This window comes from Carcharhinus amblyrhynchos, chromosome 23 (assembly GCF_965287045.1).
Source record: "Carcharhinus amblyrhynchos chromosome 23, sCarAmb.v2.hapA, whole genome shotgun sequence".
NCBI lineage: Eukaryota > Metazoa > Chordata > Chondrichthyes > Carcharhiniformes > Carcharhinidae > Carcharhinus > Carcharhinus amblyrhynchos.
Genome location: NC_137346.1, coordinates 17371184 through 17394533, shown reverse-complemented (window position 1 = coordinate 17394533; position 23350 = coordinate 17371184). Strand labels below are relative to the sequence as shown.

At 39.6% G+C, this 23350-nt stretch overlaps 1 protein-coding gene across 3 annotated transcripts in view; it reads right to left on the bottom strand.

The window, feature by feature from the left end:
• The window catches only part of taok1a (TAO kinase 1a), a 160372-nt gene that overhangs the window by 65162 nt on the left and 71860 nt on the right, over nucleotides 1-23350 (bottom strand). For all 3 annotated transcript variants that reach the window (XM_080210891.1, XM_080210892.1, XM_080210894.1), the window contains exons 2-3: nucleotides 16199-16422; nucleotides 12038-12109 (exon numbers count right to left, since the gene is read on the bottom strand). In XM_080210891.1, the coding sequence (XP_080067017.1) occupies nucleotides 12038-12109; nucleotides 16199-16330 (204 nt within the window). In that variant the 5' untranslated portion in view covers nucleotides 16331-16422. The remainder of the gene's footprint in view (nucleotides 1-12037; nucleotides 12110-16198; nucleotides 16423-23350) is intronic.

Genomic DNA, 23350 nt, shown 5'->3' with positions numbered 1-23350 from the left:
ATAGACACTTTCTGCTTATGATCTAATTTTTGGCATGAAAATAGAAATAAAAAGCATGCTACAATTCATTTGATACATTCCTTCCACAGCTGTTAGGAAATCTTAGTTCTACTGAGATTTCTTTCTGCAATAGCCTGCATTTTGTTGATTTAGCAATTTTAACTCTGTGCATCCGAGGGGGAAAAAACATCAACTTTTTAAATCAGAGCTTCTTTATTGTAAAATTATAACCCCTGGTTAAAAACCTGTTTCAAAACCCAGCTAATTTATTTAAATCGTTTCCCATCTGCAAAGTATGTGGTCAAATCTATTATATGTTGAAAAGATAACAACTTGTATTTATTTATCTAATGCCTTCAATGCAATGAAATGCCCCAAGGCACTTCAAAGGAGCACTGTAAGTATCACACCTAACCACAGAAGATGATGCTAGATCAGATGACCAAACGTTTGGCCAAAGTGCAAGGTTAAGAATTATTTGAGAGGAGGAAAGCAAAGTGGAAAGATCGAAGAGGTGTAGAGGGGAATTCCAGAGTTTGGGACTGAGACAACAAAAGGCATGACAATTACGGTTGGGAAAACACAAATGAGGTCAGAATTATATAAATCAGGGGGGTTGTCGGTTGGTAGGGAAGGGCATGACCATGGAGGATTTGAAATCAAGGATGAATATTTTAGAATCAAGACGTTGCTCGACTGGGAAGCAATGCAGATCAGCAACCACAGGGATGAAAGGAGAGTGGGCTTCCTACAATTTAAGACACGGGTAGCAGATGACCTTAATTTTACAGGGGCTGGAATGTGGAAGACCAGAGTACATTGGAATAGTCGAGTCTCAAGATAACGAAGGCATAGATGAGCTTAGACAAAACAGAAGTTGAGCAATGTTACAGAGGTGGGAATAAGTGAGAGAGGTGGGATTCAGTGACATGAATTCTTACAAGTTAAATGGCTAGATTTGGAAAGAAAAACAGATGCAAATATGGCCAGAGGTTGTAGAACAAAATGTTTTTTTGACAATTAAGTTTAATGTTGCAATAATAAAGCACAGCCTGAGATATCAGGAAGCAATTCAAATGTAGCATTTTGAAATTAGACTAAACTCCATATAAATAGAAGTATTCAATATTTACCTGGACTTTGCAGTCAACAACAAAGCAAGGATGTTTGTTACTGAACTCGAACAAAACTATGCTGAGAAATCTAGCAACTTATGGGAAAAGAACTTTAACCTCTGTTAATGGACAATAATTGCAGCATTGTTTAATGGAGATTTCTAGCATCAAGCTTTTGTGATATCAAGATGCTGAAATAGCCAAATGCATTAAAGAATTATCACAGACAGCCAACAGGAAATGCAAAGCATCAATAATCAAATCACTTCTCAAGAATTGAGGACAAAATGAAGATTGGGGCATATGCATGGGGTTACAGTAAAATGATCAAAAAACCTTTTAAAATGTAGTTTTAAAAATCTACAATTTAATTGAGAGACAAGAAATCTAACAATAATCCACAAATATAAAATTACTTCAAGACCAGATGCAGTAGCTATTATTCAGCTCACCATTTAGAAACCCATTTGAATCTCACTGAGCAAGGTTTCACTTTTTATGGGATTTGTAACAGCAATACAAGAGCAAGGGTGATTTTGACTGAGATTTGGCTCTGACAGTTCACTGCCACAAACCCCTCAAATTCTGGGCCATTGTTATCTACTTTAGTCTTATGCATTGCGTGAACAGAAATATAAGCAGTTGAGTCTGTAATTTCCCAAACTTGTCAGCAGTCTAACCATTAAAAAATTAAGATGTCCTGACACAGCTCTTTTCAGTAAAAGATCACTGCACTGTAAAATAGCTTGACCAGCATCTTAAGACACCCACTGCTCAACATTTTTCAATATCAAAAATTTCTCAGTGCTGTTGGAGGATTAACAGATAAGAAACAAAGTTCTAAATATTCATGCGTGTAAAGAATGAAATGCTTCCTATGTTTTGACCATGCATTCTCTATTTAAGCATAGCTTAAGTCAACAGTTTTCCTTTCATATTTATACATTTCCTTTACTTCTGGCAAGTCAGAGGATAGGCTGTAATATAACAACATGGGAGTTCATGACATGTAAAGTTTAGCATCAGAGTTTTGATTTACAATGACTGAATAAGTAATACAGCATGTTTATTAATTCATACTTTCACTGCTAATCTGGTCATCATTTTTTAAAACCATTTCAATTTTTGAAATACCAAAAATTTCAGTTTCTGAACTTTGTCATCTAGCTTTTTTTCCAAGTCATGTTGAAAAGGCAAATTTGCTGGCAAGAGGGAAAAAACATCTAATTTGATCAGGTTAAGTCTTACGACTGCATTCTGGGGAATTGTGCACTTCACATTTGTTTGATCTGCCAACATTGGCAGAGGTCACTACATTACAATCGTGACATTTCAAGAAAGTACATTTTTGGCTGTAAAGCACTTTAAGATGTCCAGTGGTCTCTATATCTACTTTATTTACTATAAAATGCATTTTTTTTAACTGCACTGATAAGTATATCAATCACAAAATCCTTACAGTGCAGGAGGTCATTCATAGAATAGAATCCCCACAGTGCAGAAGGGGGCCACACTTGTCCCATTAAGTCTGTATCAACTGTCTGACAGAATATCTTAACCCAGGCCTTCTCCCTCACCCTAGCTCGTAACCCCACACAATTACCATGGCTAATCCACCCAACCTACATACCTTGGGGCACTAAAGGGCAATTTAGCATGGCTAATCCACCTCGCCTGCACATCTTTGGACTGTGGGAGGAAACCAGAGGAAACCCTGGGAGAGGCGTGAAGAACATGTGAACTCCAAACAGACAGACACCCAAGGCCAGAACTGACCCCAGGTCCCTAGTGCTGACAGACAGCAGTGCTAACCATTTATGCCTCCCTGCTGCCCATAAAATCTACACTGGCGTTCAAAGAACGTTCGGCCATGTCCCACTCGCCTGCATATCTCCGTAACCTCGCACATTTGTTCTCAGACAGCAATCCAATTTGTTTTTGAAGACCTTGATTAAAACTGCTCCCACCTCCCTTGCAGATGTTCATTCCAGACTTCACCGTCCCCTACGTGAAAAAATTTTTCTTCCATCAGTTTTACTCTTTCTGCTGATTTTCTTGAATATCCCACCAAGTCTCCTCACAGTCTTCTTTTCGCCAAGGAAAAGTTTCAACTTCTCCCATCTATCCTCATAGCTGTAGTTCTTCATCCTTGGAATTATTCTTGTGAATCTTCTCTGTACTTTCTCCAATACCTTCACCCATCCTTAATTATGGCACTCAAATGGACATATTACTCCAGATGAAGCTTACCAAGTGCCTTATACAAGTTCAACATTACCTCCTTAAGTCTTGTGCTCAATACATCTATTGATACACCCTGACACCATATATTTTATTAACTGATCTCAATATGTCCTGTCATCTTCAATGACTTCGGCACTTATCCACCAAAACTCCTCTTTTCCTGCACCACCTTTAGAGTTTTTCCCTTCAGTTTATGTTTTGTCACCCCATATTCTTCTTGCCAAAACAAACACCACACTTCTGCATTGAACTTCATCATTATTCGAATCCACCAACATGTCAATGTCCATTTGAGATTCAATACTATCCCCCCAATCTCGCATCATCTGCAAATTTCAATATCATGACCTGAACACCATAATCAAGGTTATTAATATATCAAACAGCAAACTTCCCAAACATGACTCCATGGGAATTCCACAACAAATCTTTCTCCGATTTGAAAAAGAAGCATTTCTCGGCCATTTGGCCCATTTTCTAGTGTGTTATTAACCCTAATTTAACTCAATTGAGTTGTTTAGGACAGTAGCAAATTGTTTATCTGGATCAGGTGGAGGGTATGTTGGGTGGGGAGTAGGTCATCCTCCTCAGAGGTATTCCCTTTTGGGATTTCTGAATTACTCTCCTCCTTGAGACTTGGTTCCCTTGGGGATGTAGTATCGTGTTGGCTGCAGATCTCATTGCACACTCCCCTCTCAATTAATAGATAGATAATAATCTGCCTTTTTTTGCCATCTTGGGCACGAAAGAACCATCTTGGGTGGCATGGTAGCACAGTGGTTAGCACTGCTGCTTCACAGCTCCAGGGACCTGGGTTCGATTCCCAGCTTGGGTCACTGTCTGTGTGGGGTTTGCACATTCTCCCCGTGTCTGTGTGGGTTTCCTCTGGGTGCTCCGGTTTCCTTCCACAGTCCAAAGATGTGCGGGTTAGGTGATTGGATACGCTAAGATTGCCTCTTAGTGTCCTGAGATGCATAGGTTAGAGGGATTGGCAGATATATGTGTAAGGATGTGGGGGTAGGGCCTGGGTGGGATTGTGGTCGGTGCAGACTCAATGGGCCAAATGGCCTCTTTCTGCACTAAAGGATTACTATGATCTCTTTGCTTCATGATTATTGATTTTGTCCCGAACTATACTTTGCAGAGGTTTCTGTACCACACTACTGAAGTCAAACTGACAAGTCAATGGTTGCCAGCTTTGTCCTTGCACCCCTTTATCAGTCATCCGGTACCACCTTAAGGAAGACTGGAAGGTCATCATTAGTCCCTAGGCAATTTCCACACACACTTCACTCAGTAGCCTTGGACAGATCCCATTCAGTAGTGGTTCCTTATCAATTTTAAGTAAACAGAGCCTTTCTCACACTTCCTCCTTCTTAATTGTATATGTTCCTAGTTTACTAGTCACCTCCCCTCTCACCTCAGCTTGGGTAGCATCGTCTTTCTTTGCAACGACAGATGCAAAGTGGTAGAAATATTCGGAATTGAGAATCTACTGATGACCATGAACCATTGTCGATTATCAGAAAAACCTATCTACTTCACTTAAGTCCTTTAGGTAAGGAAATTTGCCATTCTACCCTGGTCTGGCCTACATGTGACTCCAGATCCATGGCAATGTGGTCGACACTCAATTGCCCTCCAACGGCAACTAGGGATGGGCAATAAATGCTGGCCAGTCAGTGACTGTCATGTCTCATAAATGAATAAAAAAGAAATTCATTTACTATCTCTGCTATGTCTCCTGCTTCCATATGAGATTCCCTTTTATATCCCGTATTGATCCTATTCTTTCTTTTAGGACCCTTTTATTAATTATATGCTCAAAGACGACTTTGGGATTCCCAAGTTCATAATTTTGGAAAATATTTGAAGTATTGAAGCAAGCTTAAAGAGAGATTATTGGAGAATAAAAGAATTGCAAAGTATGTAATTTTTTATGTTATATAATTTTAAACCATGTTTGAAATGCCATTTACAAAGAAAAATGGGTGACTTTTTAAAAGTATTGAGAGAGTGATTCAATTTATTCATCAACCATTACAAAAACGTTTAGGTACGTTTTTCCCCAATCATAAAATGTTTGTTTAATTATTCTGATACATAATCCATTGGGGCTGTTAGCTCTGTTGGCTGGAAGGCTAGTGAGTGATTCAGATTAAGCCAACAGCGTTGAGTCAATTTTCACTTTGGTTGAAGTAGACTTGGGACCCATGTTCTCACCCTGCCCATCAGAGTGGAAAAGCATGGCAAGCCACCACCAACAAAAAGACTGCCAAGAAAAACTGCTCTGGATGAAACATTGTCTGCCAATGAGCCAAGGGCCTAGCGTCAGGCAAAGTACATACATTTTTTTAAATTCATTCATTGGATGTGGCCGTCACTGAACAAGCACTTACTGCCCATCTCTAAGGATATTTAAGAGTCAACCAGATTGCTGTGGATCTGGAATCATACATCGGCCAGATCAGGTGAATAGTCCTGGTCCAAAGGCTACCCCAGTGGCCCCCCCCCAAAAGGCATCAACAGGGGCATAAAAAGGTATGTCAGGAGGACCAGAATGCCTCAGAGGGAAGAAAGGGGGCTGGCAATGAGATAGTGGTGGGGGATGGGAGGGTCAAAGGAATTGATAGGCGGTTCTGTGGGCAAAAGCGTGACTCCAGGATGGTAGTCTGCCTCCCCGGAGCAGGGGTACAGGACGTATCAGAGAGGATAGAGGGAATTTTGAAGGGTGAAGGGACCCAGGCTGAAGTAATTATACACATAGGAGAGAAGGGCGTAGGAAGGCAGAGCAGGGGGGATGTACGTAGGCAATTCACGGAGTTGGGGGTCAAGCTGAAGAGCAGGGCCTCCAGGGTGGCATTCTCTGGGCTGCTGCCTAGTAACAGCATGGCTAGGAATAATGAGATCATGCAGCTGAATGCATGGCTAAGGGATTGGTGCAAGGTAGAGGGCTTTACTTTTGTCGATCACTGGGAAGTATTTGTGAGAGAAGGGCACCTGTACAGGGGAGGGATGGGGAACATTTGAATGGGAGGGGGACAAATATCTTAGCTGGGAGGTTAGCTAGAGTGTTTCGGCAGGGTTTAAACTAATGGGGGGGGGGAAATGAGACTGATAGCTGATTAGGCACTGGGGTTGGGAGCAAGTTGGATGACAGGGTAGGTTTGGTTGTAAGCAAAATTATCAGGGGGAAGGAGGACCCGAGTGGGCCTGGAGGGTTGGATTGCATCTGTTTTAATGCGAGGAGTGTAACGGGTAAAACGGATGAGCTTAGGGCCTTGATGTTCGCGAGGAATTTAGACGTGGTGGCAGTGACAGAGACATGGTTAAAGGAAGGGCAGGACTGGCAGCTGAATATTCCTGGGTATGTGTTTTAGGTGTGACAGAGGAGGGTTGAAGAGATGTGGTGGGGTGGCATTGTTAGTTAAGGAGCACATCACAACAGTGCAGAGGGAGGACAATATGGAGGAGTTAGGGATTGAGTCACTGTGGGTGGAGTTGAGGGATAGGAAGGGAGCGATTGCTATGCTAGGGGTGTACTATAGGCCACCCAACAGCCCAACGGCAGTGGAAGGCGGCATTTGGAAAGACATTTAGATAGGTGCAGAAAGAATAGGGTGGTTGTAGTGGGTGACTTTAATCTTCCTGGAGTGGATTGGAAGGTGCCTAGAGCTGGGGGTTCGGATGGGGAGGAATTTGTAAAATGTATGCTGGAAGGGTCCTTGGAGCAGTACGTAACTAGCCCGACTAGGGAGGGGGCTATACTGGATTTAGTTTTGGGTAATAAGCCGGGTCAGGTGGTTGAGGTTGCAGAAGGTGAACATGTGGTCACTGTTAGCCACAAGTCTGTCTACTTTAGGATAAAAATGGAAAAGGATGAGTGCTGTCCGAAAGGGAGGGTGCTGAACTGGGGGGAAGGCGAGCTAAAGCCGGATTAGGAAGGAGCTGAAGGACACTGATTGGGAGAGGCTGTTAGCAGCTAAGTCCACAGTTGGCAAGTGGGAGGCTTTCAAGGGCAAACTGAAAATATTGCAGGAACGACACGTGCCGGTAAATAGAAGGATGGGAAAGGCAGGATTAGAGAGCCGTGGATTACAGAGGTTATTGAGGACTTGGTCAGGAAGAAGAGAGAGGCATATGTTACGTCTAAGCAACTGGGAATGGAGAGAGCAGGAGGGAGCTCAAAACAGAAGTTAGAAGGGCGAAAAGGGGGCATGAAATTGCTTTGGCTGATAGGATTAAGGAAAATCCAAAGGCATTTTACTCATATTAGGAACAAGAGGGTGGTTAGAAGGAAAATAGGTCCTCTTAGGGACAAAGGAGGGAACCATGCATTGAGTCTGACGGAATGGGGGAGATCCTGAATGAATACTTTGCGTCGGTATTCACAAAGGAGAGGGGCTTGGTGTCTTGGAGGGAGCTGTAGACCAGTTGAAGGAAATATCCATTACGAGGGAGGAAGTGTTAGGGTTTTTGGCTAGCATAAAAACTGATAGAGGTGTATAAAATAATGAAGGGTATAGATAGGGTAAACAGTGGCAGGCTTTTTCCTAGATTGGAGACAAATATCACGAGGGGTCACGAGCTAAGGATGAGGGGGAAGAAGTACAACTTGGATACTGGAGGGAGGTTTTTCCACACAGAGGGTTGTGGGGGTATGGAATGCACCACCAAGTAAGGTGGAGGAGGCAGGCACGCTGGACTTGATTAAGGTTTACTTAGATAGGCACACGAGTGAAATAGGGATGGAGGGTTATAGGAGATGGTTTTAAAAAGGGTCAGAGCCTCAGGACGTTACTGGAAATCTAATGCTGCATGTTGTTGTTTTGTCTCTTCTACTCCGCAGGTGTGTCGGTCCACCTCGTTGTCTAACGAGGGGCATGCACACGGTGGGTCGTGCGTGGGCTGCTCTTGGATGTTTTGAGAGTGGCCTAGTACTTTGCGTCGTGTCTGTGGGAGTTTGCGCATTCTCCCTGTGGTTGCATGGGTTTCCTCCGGGTGCTCCGGTTTCCTCCCACACCCCAAAGATGTGCTCTTAGGCTGATTGGTGTAACAAATTGTCCCTAAATTATTCTCCCCTGAATATGGTTTCTAATGGGGGTACCATACGCATACACATAGGTCAAGGTAGGTGTAGGAAAATGCTTTAAGATGGCAGCATGAGCTCGTTGGGCCGAAGGGCCTGTTTCCCGTGCTGGGTTGTTCTTTGTTGTTCTTCGTTGTTCTTCTCTTTGTAAAGACGACAACGTTCCTTCAACATTAGCCAACCAGGTGGGTTTGTATTGAGAATTCACAACGGTCTCATGGTCATCATTGGGCTTTTAATTCCAGATTTTTACTGAATTCAAATTTCACCATTTGCTCTTGTGGGATTTGAACCTGGTTCTCTGGATTACTAGTCCAGCAACAACACGGTTACGCCACTGCCTTCCCAAGAAGAAAAGATAATCTTATTATGAATATTAACATAAGTGTTGCAGGAAGAGGCAGTTATAAACAGGTGGTTTGAATTTGTACCTTACCTTAAAATAAAATTATGCCCATATGTCACTGGTAACTTGTGCATGGGGGAGCAGTAGTTAGCACATCTGATAATGATACACTATCATGCTCCAAGTCGATGCACTGTTAACTTTGGTTGATTTAATCAAGTAAATTTTAATATATTATTGGATTCAACTAAGAATCATGAACAGAGAGCGCTATTGGAAGACCTTAGCTAAGTTTTGAAGTTGCATTCCTCCATTAATTTTGGAACATTTTGCCCAAATAGCAAATTACAAACCTGAATTAAAAAGTAGTAGAACTTGTGCATTTTATTTTTTATAAAAAGCTGACCTCGTTCAAGTCAACTTGAAGATTGGTCATTGTGGTAATATTTTCTGAAGTTTTAAAAAAGCCTCCTTTTGTTTCACTGTTTTTCTCTTAGTCTTTCATCTCCGTTACACAGATCTTCCAGCTCTGCTATCAACATAGCTGCATACATGTTACAAGTTGCTTTTGAAACATCACCACCAACTACTCCTTTAGCCGTGAGTGTTCTTTGTTTTGACATTTTTAGAACTTCGTTCTGCCACGGTGTCAAGTGGCTGAACCAAACTATTACACTTTTACCTAGAGTTAGGTTTTCGAACAAATTATTTGCTTAATAAATGTGATCTTAAATTTTATGCAGCAACATGCAACAGTTCTAGGGGAAAAATAACACGTTTATACCTGAATCAATTACAGGGCTGTAACTGGGACAAAGAGCACATTCAACTCTGTTCCCTTCCTCTGCCAGCTTTTTGGAGGCTGTGCCAAACTCTCACTTCCATGCACTCAATTAGGTACCTAACTATGGAGTTTGTGTTCTCATTTTCAGCAGAAGCTGAGCCTATTTTAGCCAAGGCATCCAGTGGTGGTGCTACATAAGTCAGATGCTGTCCGAAAAGTTGGTTTAAAAAAAGCAATTGATCAGGCACTAACACAAATTAAGGCCACGGAGTAATTTGCCTACTTGGGGCAGTGAAGCCTAAAGGTAGTCGAGCGCAAATGTGAGTTTCAGCAGATGAGCTGATATAAGGCGAAGTTGGACGATGTACAGGAGGTGCAAATAGGTGGTCTTAGTGATGATGTAAATAATGGGGAGTTTACTTAGGTACAGAATATATCTTTCAAATAATGGGTAATTTCCCGAGTTCAAAAGAGACAGAAAGTGGCATAAGAAAATAACAAAGTAACCAACATTTGATGAAGATTATGTGGGCCTGTGGAAGTAATGAACTTTTTTTAATACATTCAAGCAACATGGGCTTCACTGACAAGGCCAACATTCATTGCCCCTTGTACTGCATGAGTCTATTTTTGGTATGCACGCCAATATATGCATTAAGTGAAAAAAGGGTTTCTGGAGAATGGGAAATGATTCTGGATTCTCTATAAAAACCCATGCATGGTGGACAGTCTACCCACTTCTAAAATTGGATGTGGATGTGCATGATTTATAATATAAGACTATCCAATGATGAAAATATGTATTGTTAATGCATTGTGGGCTATAGAAATTAGGATTAAGGACTCAGAAGTTATAGGCTTTATATAAATTGCTATGAATTTTCAATAAGCTATATCATAGAAGGGCCAGTTTTGCTGACCTCATTCTTGCCCCAGTCAGTTCATGGCTTCAGTCCTTAACTGGAGCTCATGATGTAGAACGACAGTTCAATGCAATATGCTGCTTGTTGGGAAGCATTGTTATCTTCACTCAAAATTAAATTAAGTTTGCCAGTTCAAGTGAATACAAAAGTACCCTTGGTGTCAAGTCAAACAAAGCAAGGAATGATGCAATGGTCAAGATTTATTCCTCAAGTATTGCCAGATTAACTGGCCATTTATCTCATTTGCTGAATACTGACTGGAAGGTGTTTTTGTCTGCATAACAAGACTTCCTACAGTATGACACTTCAATTAATTGAACACAAGATGCCAGGCACTATCCCAAGGATGTGAAATTTTTTTTTTTTAAGTACAAGCTCTTTCTAATCAGCATTATACTCATAATTAGCACCTAGATTTCACCTTAATGCAAGCCTATGAGAAAGTTAAAGACAATCTGTGATATATTATTAAAGATAGATGGAATAATTAGTCTGAAACATTAATTAAAGTTTTGTACATCTTTACCACCAAGATAAAAGGTGAACTTTAACTTCAGTTAGAGTTACTTTGAATGCAGCATTGGTAACGTACCATTTTCTCTTAAGCATGTGGCTAAGTACTCTAAATTAAATACACGTTTTATACATATCTATATATACTAGATATTTTAACTAGTGCAAACATGCCACACCTTAATTCGAAGTAAAGTTGAAAAAGTGACTAGCATTCATAAAATTTCATAACCCTAAAAGTAACTGATAAGAAGCTTTTTTACTTAATATACTTTGAATTCCCACTTTTAATGGAATTTCTGCAGGACACAGAAAAAAGCTCAGGTTTATAATCAAACGTGTTACATATTTTAGACATAAAAATATTGCATCTAACATGATCATTGTTTGTCACTGAGTATTGTATTACACGTGTATATTTCTGTGTAACATCGGCATTTGATTCCATATTCATAAAACATCAGCAGGTAGGAAAGATGCCATAACAGCAAGCAGGATTAGAAGCACCATTGAGTAAATTCAAAATAGAATAAAAATCTAAAAAGGCAGTCAGCAAAAATAATCAATTAAGAAAAGGATTAACCAATCAAATTATTCAAAACCTCTTCCAAACAAATTTAGATTCTCCACGAAGCATTTACTAATGGGGAATAAGGTTTGCAACATAATAAACACATTTAAAAATACAACATTAACAAAGTTAATTCAACTTAGCTAAATAATCCAATTTTCTATCCAGATTCATGTCTAAAAACATTTTCCAATGGTGGCCTCTGAATGGAGCCAGAGCTCAAACTTACGCAGATACTCAGATGCATTGTTGTCAGTCGAACTGAAAACAGATTCGTAACATAAACCCCCTCACCTGTACCTACAATTTTTAGAAATGCTTATGGTCAACTTCACAATTCTGCAGACTTCACAGGTTTCTTCTGCCCATGCGTTTATTTTTTCACTGATTGCAACTGACAACACACATCAAAAATCACCCCTTTCTTCATGCATATTTTAAAATGTACACACCTCATTCGATTGTTTACCACTATATGACATTTTCTTGATAGCCACCACTTCATTAGTGCGAACATCTCGTGCCTATAAGATTTAAAACCAAATGTTACCAAGTTTGCTTAAGAAATTAAATTGAACATTATATGAAAAGTAACAGAGCAGCAGAGAACACAAAAGTAACAACCCAAACAAAATATATTGGGCTCGACCTTTGAAACTGCAAGACTTTCATTATCTACTAATTTTCTTTGAACTGTTTAAAAACTAAGAACTAATCCATAATAAAATCACTTCACTCTTCATGGAATTTAACATTTCTCAATTGCTTTTCTTCCTTGATTAGAACAATTTCAGAATTCTTAATGTTAAAGAACAAGATCTGGAATTTGCAAGAGTTAACAGCACCATATGGTAAATTTTATTAATTCAAACAGCGGTTTCACACAATGGAACCAATATGGTTGAAGGGCTATCACCATTAAGTGGCAAAACAAGTACGTACAAAAAAAAATCATGATAAAGGAACAGAAAATGGGAAGAAAAAATAAAACTAAGTGAAATGTTTCATCTAGAAGGAAAAACAAGGAACTGACAGATTTGCTAACCAACATCTATTTGCCATCAGGACATGTAAAAACATGGGTTGGATTTTATGCTCTCCTGCTAAAGGCTACGAAGGCAAGGGGAGGGCATAGAAAATCCAGTGGTTGGCCTTCCAGTGACCAACCCCTCCCACTGTGACTGGTTTTGAAATTCCAGGGAGGCAGAAGAGGTGTTGGGTGGGCCGTGCATCCTTGAGCCAATGAGACACTTAAGTGGCACCCTGTTGTCACCAGTTTTTTTTTTAACCTGAGGCAGTGCAGGTTCACGGTACGCAGGTGTCAGGAAAAGGCTGCCCTCTCCCCTACAAGGTCATCCTATCCTTTAACCTGCCCCCACTACCACCCCGCACCCCCCCCCCACCTCCTGATCACTGAGACCGATGAGTCCAGAATTATCTAGACACCCTTGCATTGTGGAGTGCCTGAAGTCACTGTTACTGGGATTAGAGAGCTGCTATCCGTCCAACAGCCCGGCCGATAAGATGGAGCATCCTTGTGTAAAAGGGGTGAAAGTCTTGCTCTAAAGTAATTAATGCTGTGCCCAGCATTAAATTGCTGCAGGGCAGTTGTCAAGACAGCCAGTTACCTATTATCCCCAAATATTTTGGGTAAGGCAGGGACGGAACTGCAGTACCCCATAAAATTCAGCCCATTGTGTCAGAATAATCTGCATACTGGCTATCAAAATTGCTAAGCCTTCACTCCCAATTAAGAGCAAAGATTACAATAACATTATATACTCAAAGCTCCTTTTTAGAGCCCACTCTCTTTGACAAACATCATTAAATATTTGGATGGTGGTGGCAGATATTATCTTAAAGTGCAACAATGTGTCCACACTTTTATTTCAGACTTTTTATATCTTGATTGACTTGGTTTCAGAGAAGCAAGAAATTGCTACTGAAAGTCCAAACTTCCACTTGGTGAAACTAACATTTGATGGTACCTGATGGAGACAATGCATTAGCGGCAATGCCTTGTAGAAGGTCTGATGGCACTATTAAAAAAGTGGAAGAGCTGACTTGGTATTTTAGCTAATATTGACCATCATCACATTGCTGTGCATAGGTTTGTTGCCCTCACTGCATGGTAACACTGATTCACACTGCTGTCTCTCAGGTCCAGGGATCTGGGTTCAATTCCAGCTTTGGTTGACTGTATGGAGTTTGCATGGGTTTCCTCCACATACTCTGGCTTCCTCCCAGTCAAAAGATGTGGGTTTTTGTTGATTGGCCATGCCAAATTGCCCCTCATGTCAGGAGGATTATCAAGCCAAAAACGTGGGATTATGGGGCCTAGGTGGAATTGCTGCCAGTGCAGTCTTGATGGACCAAACAGTCTCCTTCTGCACTGTCGTGATTCTATGATTCTAATATTTTCAAAATTTTAAATAAATTAATCAAACAGATTCTGTTCTTTATTAATTCATGCTGATGTTCCTCCATCAGGCCAAGTCTTTTAATTGTTCATGTACTTTATTCAGTTTTATAGGCCTCAATCAAGGTGGAGCAACCTGCATATTACCATTCATATCTGTACATATTCAACATTGTACATAGATCAGGCAACTTCAGTCATTTTCCCCCCTCACCGAGTGTTTTCTGCACCTTCCTATCATTTTAGTAAATGGTTTCCTTCCATATGTCGCACTAATCATGTCTTGATGAGAGTTGTCCATCTATGCAGTATACTTTCCAGGAACCTTTCCTCCCTCATGTAGTGTAGTGTGCTGCCAATGGTTTCTCTGCTTTGAGTTCGTGTGGCTATTCCAACCTTGGAAACTCAAAGCTGATAGTAATCAATTAATTCAAGTTAATTAAACATTTTACAGTGCTCCTTGAGCACTGCCTACAGGTTATCATTTCTTGTAACTCAATCTTTTAAAATGCCTTGCAGTCTTATCTCAAAAAATACACACAAAGTCAATAATTACCTTTTGCATTTCACATGGAAAAAACAAAGTATTATCTACAGTTTCAAATGCATCTGAGCACTGACACTTACTCCAAATTACAGTATTGTAGCTTAGGAGCCTTCACTAAACACTTCAGACAAGCTAATGTATTGCTTTTTTTTTATATAAACAACCGAGGCCTTTCAGAGAGACTTAAGTGCTAAAATGTGTTGACGGCCTTACAATGAAGTATTTGGTAACAGTCAACCATTGGTATGTTGACCTTCTATGTACATACAGGGCATTATTTTCCCTCCTCTCCACAGAATGGGGAGATGGCATGCTACACCACTCACTGGTGGTGAGATCTTATAGTCCCGCTGCTGTCAACAGATTTTCCCATTAAACGCATCTTTTGCTGCTGGGAAACTCCTGGCGGGAATGCACCATCGATGGGACCAAAAGATCCTGCCAGTGTGAATGGCAGCAAGATTTTGGGGAGTTAATACAAGGATTAAAATTTCACTGGGGTTTCTAGAAAAATAAAAAAAGATAGCTGGAAGAAAAGGTTTCTGCAGTAACGAACCAGTTTCTTAACAGAACTCAAAAGTAACAAGGACCTGGGGCTGAAATCCAACAAAAAGGAAAAGGATTTCAGAGGTAGACAAATTGCATATCATAAAAAAAGAAATAAAATCATACTGCAAGAACTACAGCACAGGAACAGGCCCTTCAGCCCACCAAGTCTGTGCCGACACTGATGTCTCTCTAATATCTTCACACTTCTATTCCCTGACTGTACATGGATCTATTCAGATGTCTCTTGAATGTTGTTATAAAATTTGCTTCCATCACCTCCCTCAGCAGCACCTTCAATTTCCTGGATTCTGCCCTTCTTAAACAGAAGAACAATGTTAGCTGCTCTCCAATCCTCTGGTACCTCGCCTGTGGCTAAACAGGATACAAAGATTTTGGCCAAGGCCTCAGCAATTTCTTCCCTCACCCCTCTCAATATTCTGGGATAAACCACATCTGCCCTGGGGACTTGCCAGCCTTAATGTTTTTCAAAACCTCCAGTACCTTCTCCCTTATTATCTCAAAATGTCCTAGAACGTCAACATCCTCCTTTCTACATTCACCATCAATCACATCCTTCTCCTTTGTGAATACTGATACAAAGTGCTCATTAAAGACCTCACCCACCTCCTCACATACATTCCTTCTATCTCATTTCATTCAATTGAAATGAAAATGCCTACTGGTATGAGGACATTAAGAATTAGGATTCTTTTTTGCTTCTATAAATGAAATTGGTTGCAATCCAATAATTTTTACTGAAAATACAAAGACTTAGTACACTTATGACCACTTTAGCATAGACATTAATGCAATTTTAGTATTTAACTGCCGTAAACTTGGATATACAGCAAAATAGTCGACATGGCAAAACTATGAGTTTTTGATTAAAGTACGAAATAGGGAGGGCAATTTTAAAATCATTAAAATTTATATTCAAGTTGTAAAGTTAAATCCAGGAAGATAAAAGGAGGAATGACACAAGGTGCACAGTTCAGAGAGCCAGCCAAGACAACGGGCTGAATGGCCTCCTTCTGTGCTAATGCTATTCTGTGATTCAAATAACTAAGTTTATTATTTTAAAAAAAAAAGCATACTTACAAAATAAACTGCTCCAAAGCTGCCATGGCCAATTTCTCGTAAATCCACAAACAGCTTTTCAGGATCTTCTCTGTAGAACAGCTCTGCTATTTCTGGGTCCTTTAGACTTCCTGCTCGGTTGGTTGACGGCATCCTACTGTGCGGTTAGCCGTCTGACTATCTGGGTGCACACCGTCTTAATTCTTGCTGCATTTGCATCAATGACTTCTCTTGATCATGGGCAACTGAAAAAGAAAAAAAAATGCTAATTACCAAATTGGCAAATCCTCTGAATGATCTTAAGATAAAAGCTGCAAATTAAATTAATGGTACATGGAATCATTAAACAAACTGAAATCTGATTTTTTCCCCCTGGGAAATATTTGAAAATGGTAATTGTTATTTTAGGCTGGAGTTTTATTAATGTACTTGCAAACATGGCAATAGTACCCAAATATGAATCAAACCCTTGACTGCCATGTGAACATATTTGTGGAACATGAATGGCTCATGATTCTACTTTTTAACCAAACATAGAATAATGCTGACAGTAGCCAAAGAACAAATTAACATATTCTTCTTAGCAGTCTATTTTACTTGTAGCAAATTAAAACTGAAAAAGGAAACAAATTTTCTTCATGTTGTCATAACTCAAGTCAACCAGAATCTGAATTATGCAGAATCTGGTCGTTTAGAAATTCCATAAACATGGATAACAATGTGGTTTTGTCTGAATATATAATAGAATAATTTAGTCAAATAGGAACATGGGAACAGAAGGAGCTTCAAGTCCATTCCACCATTGAGAGATTGTGGATGATTTGCAATCTATTTCCATATATCCATTTTTGCTCTATATCCCTTAATACCCCTGGATAACAAAAATCTATCAATTTCAGATTTAAAAATTGTCAACTATCAATTGTAATCTGCAAAATAACATTCTAAATTTTCACCATCCATTTGTATGTAGTATTTCCCAGTGTCACTCTGAAAAATATTGTTCTAATTTTTAGACCACTCCCCCAACCCTAGAGTTCAAGACTCCCAAACTAGTGAAAATAGTTCCCAACTATCCTAATTCCCTTAATATTCAGAAAACCTTAATCAAAACACTTCTTCAACCTTATAAACTCCAAAGAACACAACCTGACGTTGTCTAAATCTCTAAGTTAACTCTTAAAATCCAGGTAAAATTCTGGTAAAAGTATGCTGCTTGCCTGCCAAGGTCAACATTTGATCCTAAAGGTGTGGTGCCCAGAACTGCTCAAAGTACTACGAATGTGATTTAATCAGGGCTTTATATAGCTCAAGTTTAACTCCTACCTCCTTGTACATACACATTTCCCACGTATAAACTACTGTTGTATAGGGTTCAGGAGTGCCTTTAACTGATTAATACATATTTTGAAATCTCTTATTCAGTACAAACGCTATATTCATACTGAAAGGTTTCCACTGAGAAGCATAGGAACAGGTCTGCCATTCATCCAATCAAGCATTACTTGCCTTCTGTCTCTCTTTCCTTTCAAACACCAATTGATTTTGACTGTGACCTGTGGAACAGTTTCACATTCTTGCTACTTCTTATAGGAAAAGTTTTAATTGATTTCAGTGGTTTAGCTCACATTCTAAGATTATGTTCTGGATTTACTCTACCAAAGCCTATCTACCTATCAATTTATTTTAAATATTTTGAGCAAATCATTCAACCTTATCTGCAGAAAATATAACTCAGTTTCACCAGTCTCATCATAGTTCAATCCCTTCATCCCAAATCAAAGTTAAAGTCACCATAGTCCCAGCTGACCATAGACTAACCCCCCCATCATCCTAGTTTTCACTCCAGTGAATTGTTGTTGGACTTCTTCCAGTGCCAAATACTTTAAGATGGGATATCCAAATTGCCACAATATTGTAAACAGGGCTTGATCACTGCTCTTTAAACTGCAGTACTTCCTACATTTTATATTCCAAAAAAAACAAGCCACTTTGCTAAAGCAACACTTTTCTTTTTGATCACTGTGTCTGTGAGCTAGCTTTTAATTACTGGACACTTAAATCCCTTTGTTAATTTACCCTCAGCTCCTAATAATTCCCCATTTAGATTGTATTCCCATCTGCTCATCAAAACTTATTTCTGGAGAGGGGAAATTAGAAATCTATGCTGAGCAGTAAAGTAGGAAGATGGATCAAAGCTTATACAAACATACCAATTGGGAAGAGGGCCCCTTAGACTGCTCAGCCAATCAATAAGATTGTGGCAAATCTGTTGCCTTAACTCCACATTCTGCCTATCCTAGATGTTCTTAGATGTCTAACTAACAAAGGGGTCAATCTATCTCTGCCTTAAAGTATTCATGATCTTGAGATACCAGCGTTGGACTGGGGCGAGTACAGTAAGAAGTCTCACAACACCAGGTTAAAGTCCAACAGGTTTATTTGGAATCACGAGCAGTGCGCCAAAAGCTCGTGATTCCAAACAAACCTGTTGGACTTTAAGGTGTCTGACAACACTGGGTTAAAGTATTCAATGATCCTGCTTCCAATGCTCTCTAAGAGTTCCAAAGAGACAAGCCTCAGAAAAAAGATCTTTTACTCTCAATCTTAATGTGAGATTCCTTATTTTTAAGCTGTATCCACTAGTTCTCATCTCTCCCTCAAGGTGAAACATTTTCAGTATCCATCTTGTCAAGTCTTATGTTCTTAAGTCCACCTCAGGATCTTGTATGTTTCAATAAGATCACTTCTCACTCTTCTGAACTTATGGAATCATAGAAAAACTACAGCACAAACAGGCCCTTCGGCCCACAAGTTGCACCAATCATATCTCTACCCACTAGGCTTACCTATAACCCTCAATCCTATTAAATCCCACGTACTCATCCAGAAAAGATCCTATCGAATTTGCCTCCACCACTAGAGGAAGGTATACAGTACTTGACCACTGCTTTCCTTGATATATATTATGATCTAGACTTAGGTGTGCAAGGCACAATTTCAAAATTTTCAAATGACAAAACTTGGCAGCATGCTGAGCTATGACAAGAATCTTGATAGACTTCAAGAGAACACTGGTGAAACAGATGGACACGTGGCAGTTAAAATTTAACAGATAAATGTGAAGTAGTATATTGTGCTTGGCAAAACAAGGAAAGACAATACAATATCAAAGGGTTGCAAGGAGGAAGACATCTGGGGGTACTTTATTTCTAATCAAAAAAGCTAATCAAGTCCAGAGTCCTTGCATGAGGGACAAACTAGATCCAAGCTGACAAGACAAGGATACACATCTGATCTTGGGTTTAATCAAACAAGATCCAAGCTGGCAGGATGAGGCCTTACACCCCATCTCAGGTTTGACCTAATGCTTCACATTAGCCAAAAGGCTGAGGTGGCTTTGAAAAATTGCATCAGGTTAAGCCTTGGTTTAACCTCATTGGCTACCCTAATCGCTTACACTACTCAAGGAAACCCACGAACACAGGCGTCAGCACACCCCACATGCAACGACTAGCCATGATAGTTTCACCCCTGCCAGATAAGTATACCTGGGGGTATATGTGCACAAATCATTGAATATGGCAAAGCACCCAAAAAAGTTTAAAATGACATTTGGGATCCTGAGATTTATAAATAGAAGCAGAGGATACAAAATAAAAGTTATGAACATTAATAAACCAGCCTCTGCTGGAGTAATGTGTCTGATTCTAGGCACCGCACTTTAAAGGAGGACGTGACGGCTTAAGAGAGGGCGCAGAAAAGGTCTACAAGAATGGTCCCGGGGGTGAGGGACTTCAGTTATGAGGATAAATTGAAGTTGGGAACTGCTCTCTTTGTAGATGATTGAGAGGACGTTTGATAGGAATCATGAAAGGTCCAGTTAGAATAGATGAGAGAAAGTGTTTCCATTGGCATAAGGGTCAAGGATCAGAAAATACTGAATTAAGGTGGTTGGCCAAAGAAAAAATGGCAACAGAAGGAAAACATTTTTACTTGAGTGGTTCGGATCTGGAATGCATTATCTGAGAGTCTGGTGGAGACATGTACAATCTGGACTTTCATGAGGAAATTAGCTCAGCACAAAGAAAACACATAAGGGGGGAGGAGTTGGTGAGGGGATGGTGCGAAGGAGATTCAGAGGAGTTCAACCACTGAGTTGCTCCAGGCTGAATGGCCTCCTTCTGTGCTGCAACTATTCTATGACCCCACTTAAAGGCTGACAAGGCACAAGGGGCTAAATGGTTCACTCCTTTCATATTCCTACAAAAATGTGTTGTAATACAAACAGAGACACTTTATTTGACCCCAAAGTGTGCCATTTTACTTGACCTAAATAAGATGCCTTCTAATTATCTTTCATCATTTCTAATTTCTTTGCCTCATCTAAGATCAAAAGCATTCACAGCATGCTCTTTAACAAACCTTTGCAGCTTTCCTGTTTCAAAAAGACCCACTCACTTCACCACAAGCTAAAGCTTCAAACAAGATGTTTTTGATTGTTGACAGTCCAATGAATTAATTATTTACAGGCTATAAAGATTTATCAGCATCAGTTCATTAGCATTTTTAAACAATCGCTTTTCCATACACTTATCGGAATACACTCAGCTTACAAAAACCAACATTAAAAGTAACACTTCTCCATTTCCTAATTGTGGAAAAAATGTAAGGAAATTCTGAAACGTGATAATTAGCTGATACAGCAAGTTCTGGCTGTCAAATTGACAGCACGGGAAGTATCACAACCAAAGTCAGCTTCTTCTCACGTTTATGCACAATCATCTCCGACAAGAATCATGGGATGAATTCAATAATTTTCCCCCTTTCTGGTCAAGGGCACCAATGTCAACTGTAATGTTCCCCATGGATCAGTTTTGCCTAGCTCACAACAAATCAGGGAAACTTGTTGTGCGCCCAAAACTCTGTTCTGTATTAACGACTACCTGAGGAACTGCCAATCTTTTTTACTTAATTCAAAGCAACTACATCTTCAGTATTTATTAAGTTTAATCAAATTGCATCAGGTATTCAATGTAGAAAGGAAAGCTCACCAGTGTAATTCAACCATCATTAAGGCAAATGTATGACTTTCTTCCCTTGACAAACATAAAACAGATCAATAAAACTTTTAACATGCTTTTTGCTTACATTTCAAACAGCTTTCTAAAGTCTAACATGCATGCACCCAAGTCTAAATTACATCAACTTCTGCAGCAAAAGCAATGCAACAAAGTTAACTGTTTTTAAATGGCCTACATACTAAGAGACCATTGATTTTTCAATTATATTTAATATTCAATTATCTTAATCCATTTACACAAAGTATTCCAAAACCTTAATTCTAATTTCTCATTATTCTTTGCATACATATAGGGCTACATGGTGGTCATTGGAATTTATTTCTAGACAGTAAGTAACCTTTTCCCTCAAAACCTATATGGCATTCATCAAAACTGCACAATACTGCATGATGAAATTCTCACAGACCAGGGAGTATGAGAGCTGCACTCATTGATTCTATTAATAAAAATAAATACAGTAAATACTTCAAGCATTTTGCTGAACAATAGACAATATGATCTTAGTCTGGATTTGAAACGATGGGGGAGGAGACGTTTTAAACACAGTAAAACCAAGAACAGTAAAGGAATGTTCTTGGGATAAGATGATGTCACGTTGTTGCATCCTTTCGCAGCATGGCTTTTTACAAAAAGGACACTGTTGTTCGAGAACAACTGCTGCTATCCCAACATGCAGTTCTCCATACATCTGTTGATTTGGCTGGTAGAGTGAGCTGCCAGTATGACATAAAATCACATGGCACAATCAGGAAGACAGCTGAGGGGATTATTCTTTGGCTTCCTTACTGACTCCACTTCTGTTTGGCTTTATTGTTTGGCAAATGTCATCAGTAAGTGTAATTTTTACTCTCAGAAGAATGCTCACTATGCTGATCCAGCATTTCACTGCAGGAGGTTCCAGGTGGCCCACTGCATTTTGTTACACTCATGTCAAATTCTTTAAAAATCCTCTTTAGACTGTGGTCACAGAACTATGAGAAGTTAGCACTTCTGTTTTCCTTTTCAATTTATTGACTTCCGTGAGAACATTCATCTTTTTGTACCATTTTACAGGTTTAGAAAAACATGACCATGGTACATAAAAAAAAATTTAAATTCAGGTCTGTCATTTCTTTGTTCTCATGAATAATATAGAACACAAAATGAATACTGGTGCACCACTAATTGATGAACAATTAGAAATCAAATTCAAGTAATTTGATAATGGTGAAACTAAAAGCATTTTTTTAGTTTACACAGATTAATCAAGTATAGTACAAATCAAATCAGACATATGCTCCCTGGTTATTGTCTCTGCAAGTTTATCATAGGCAGCTGGTTCCTTTCTAGCCAAAAAACATCCAATAGTGGCCCTGGAAAAGCGTGATAATTCTGTCATCTGTTAGCTCAAAGAAGTGGTTTCCTTTGGGTACAAATAAGTTCCACATGTTAGGGCAGAAAACTTTGGGATGTACAGTGCCATTATTCATAATAATTAACAGGCTTATATCGTTGGTTTGAAATTTTCTGTTTAGGATCCCAAGGATCACAAAATTTATCCAACATAATTGAAATTGTTAATGATGCCACCAGGGAAGCCTTGAAAATGTTTGCAACACCTAAGACGTTCACTTTTACCAACAGAAGTAGTCACGCACGCCTCACTCCAACCACTACTCACACGTTTCCTTGTGCAAAAGGCAATCTCACTTGAAAAGTTATATGGAAAGTCCTCCAACAAGATTAGACACATCAGATGGCTCACGTTTTGAAGTAATGTAGGCAGCATGCTGGCAACATTTGCAACGGTGATTGAAGCTTGCTGTAAAATAGTGTCCAAGTAACAATAGTTTCCTAAATACATGACACATTGGCACAGTGGTTAGCACTGCTGCCCCACTGCCCCAGGTTCAATTCCTAACTTCGGTCACTGTCTGTGCGGAGTCTGCACAGTCTCCTCACATCTGTTTCCTCTGGATGCTCTGGTTTCCTCCAACAGTCTGAAAGACGTGCTGATTAAGTGCATTGGCCATGCTAAATTCTCCCTCAGTATACCCGAACAGGCGTCGGAGTATGGCAACTACGAGATTTTCAGTTTCTTTACATGTGT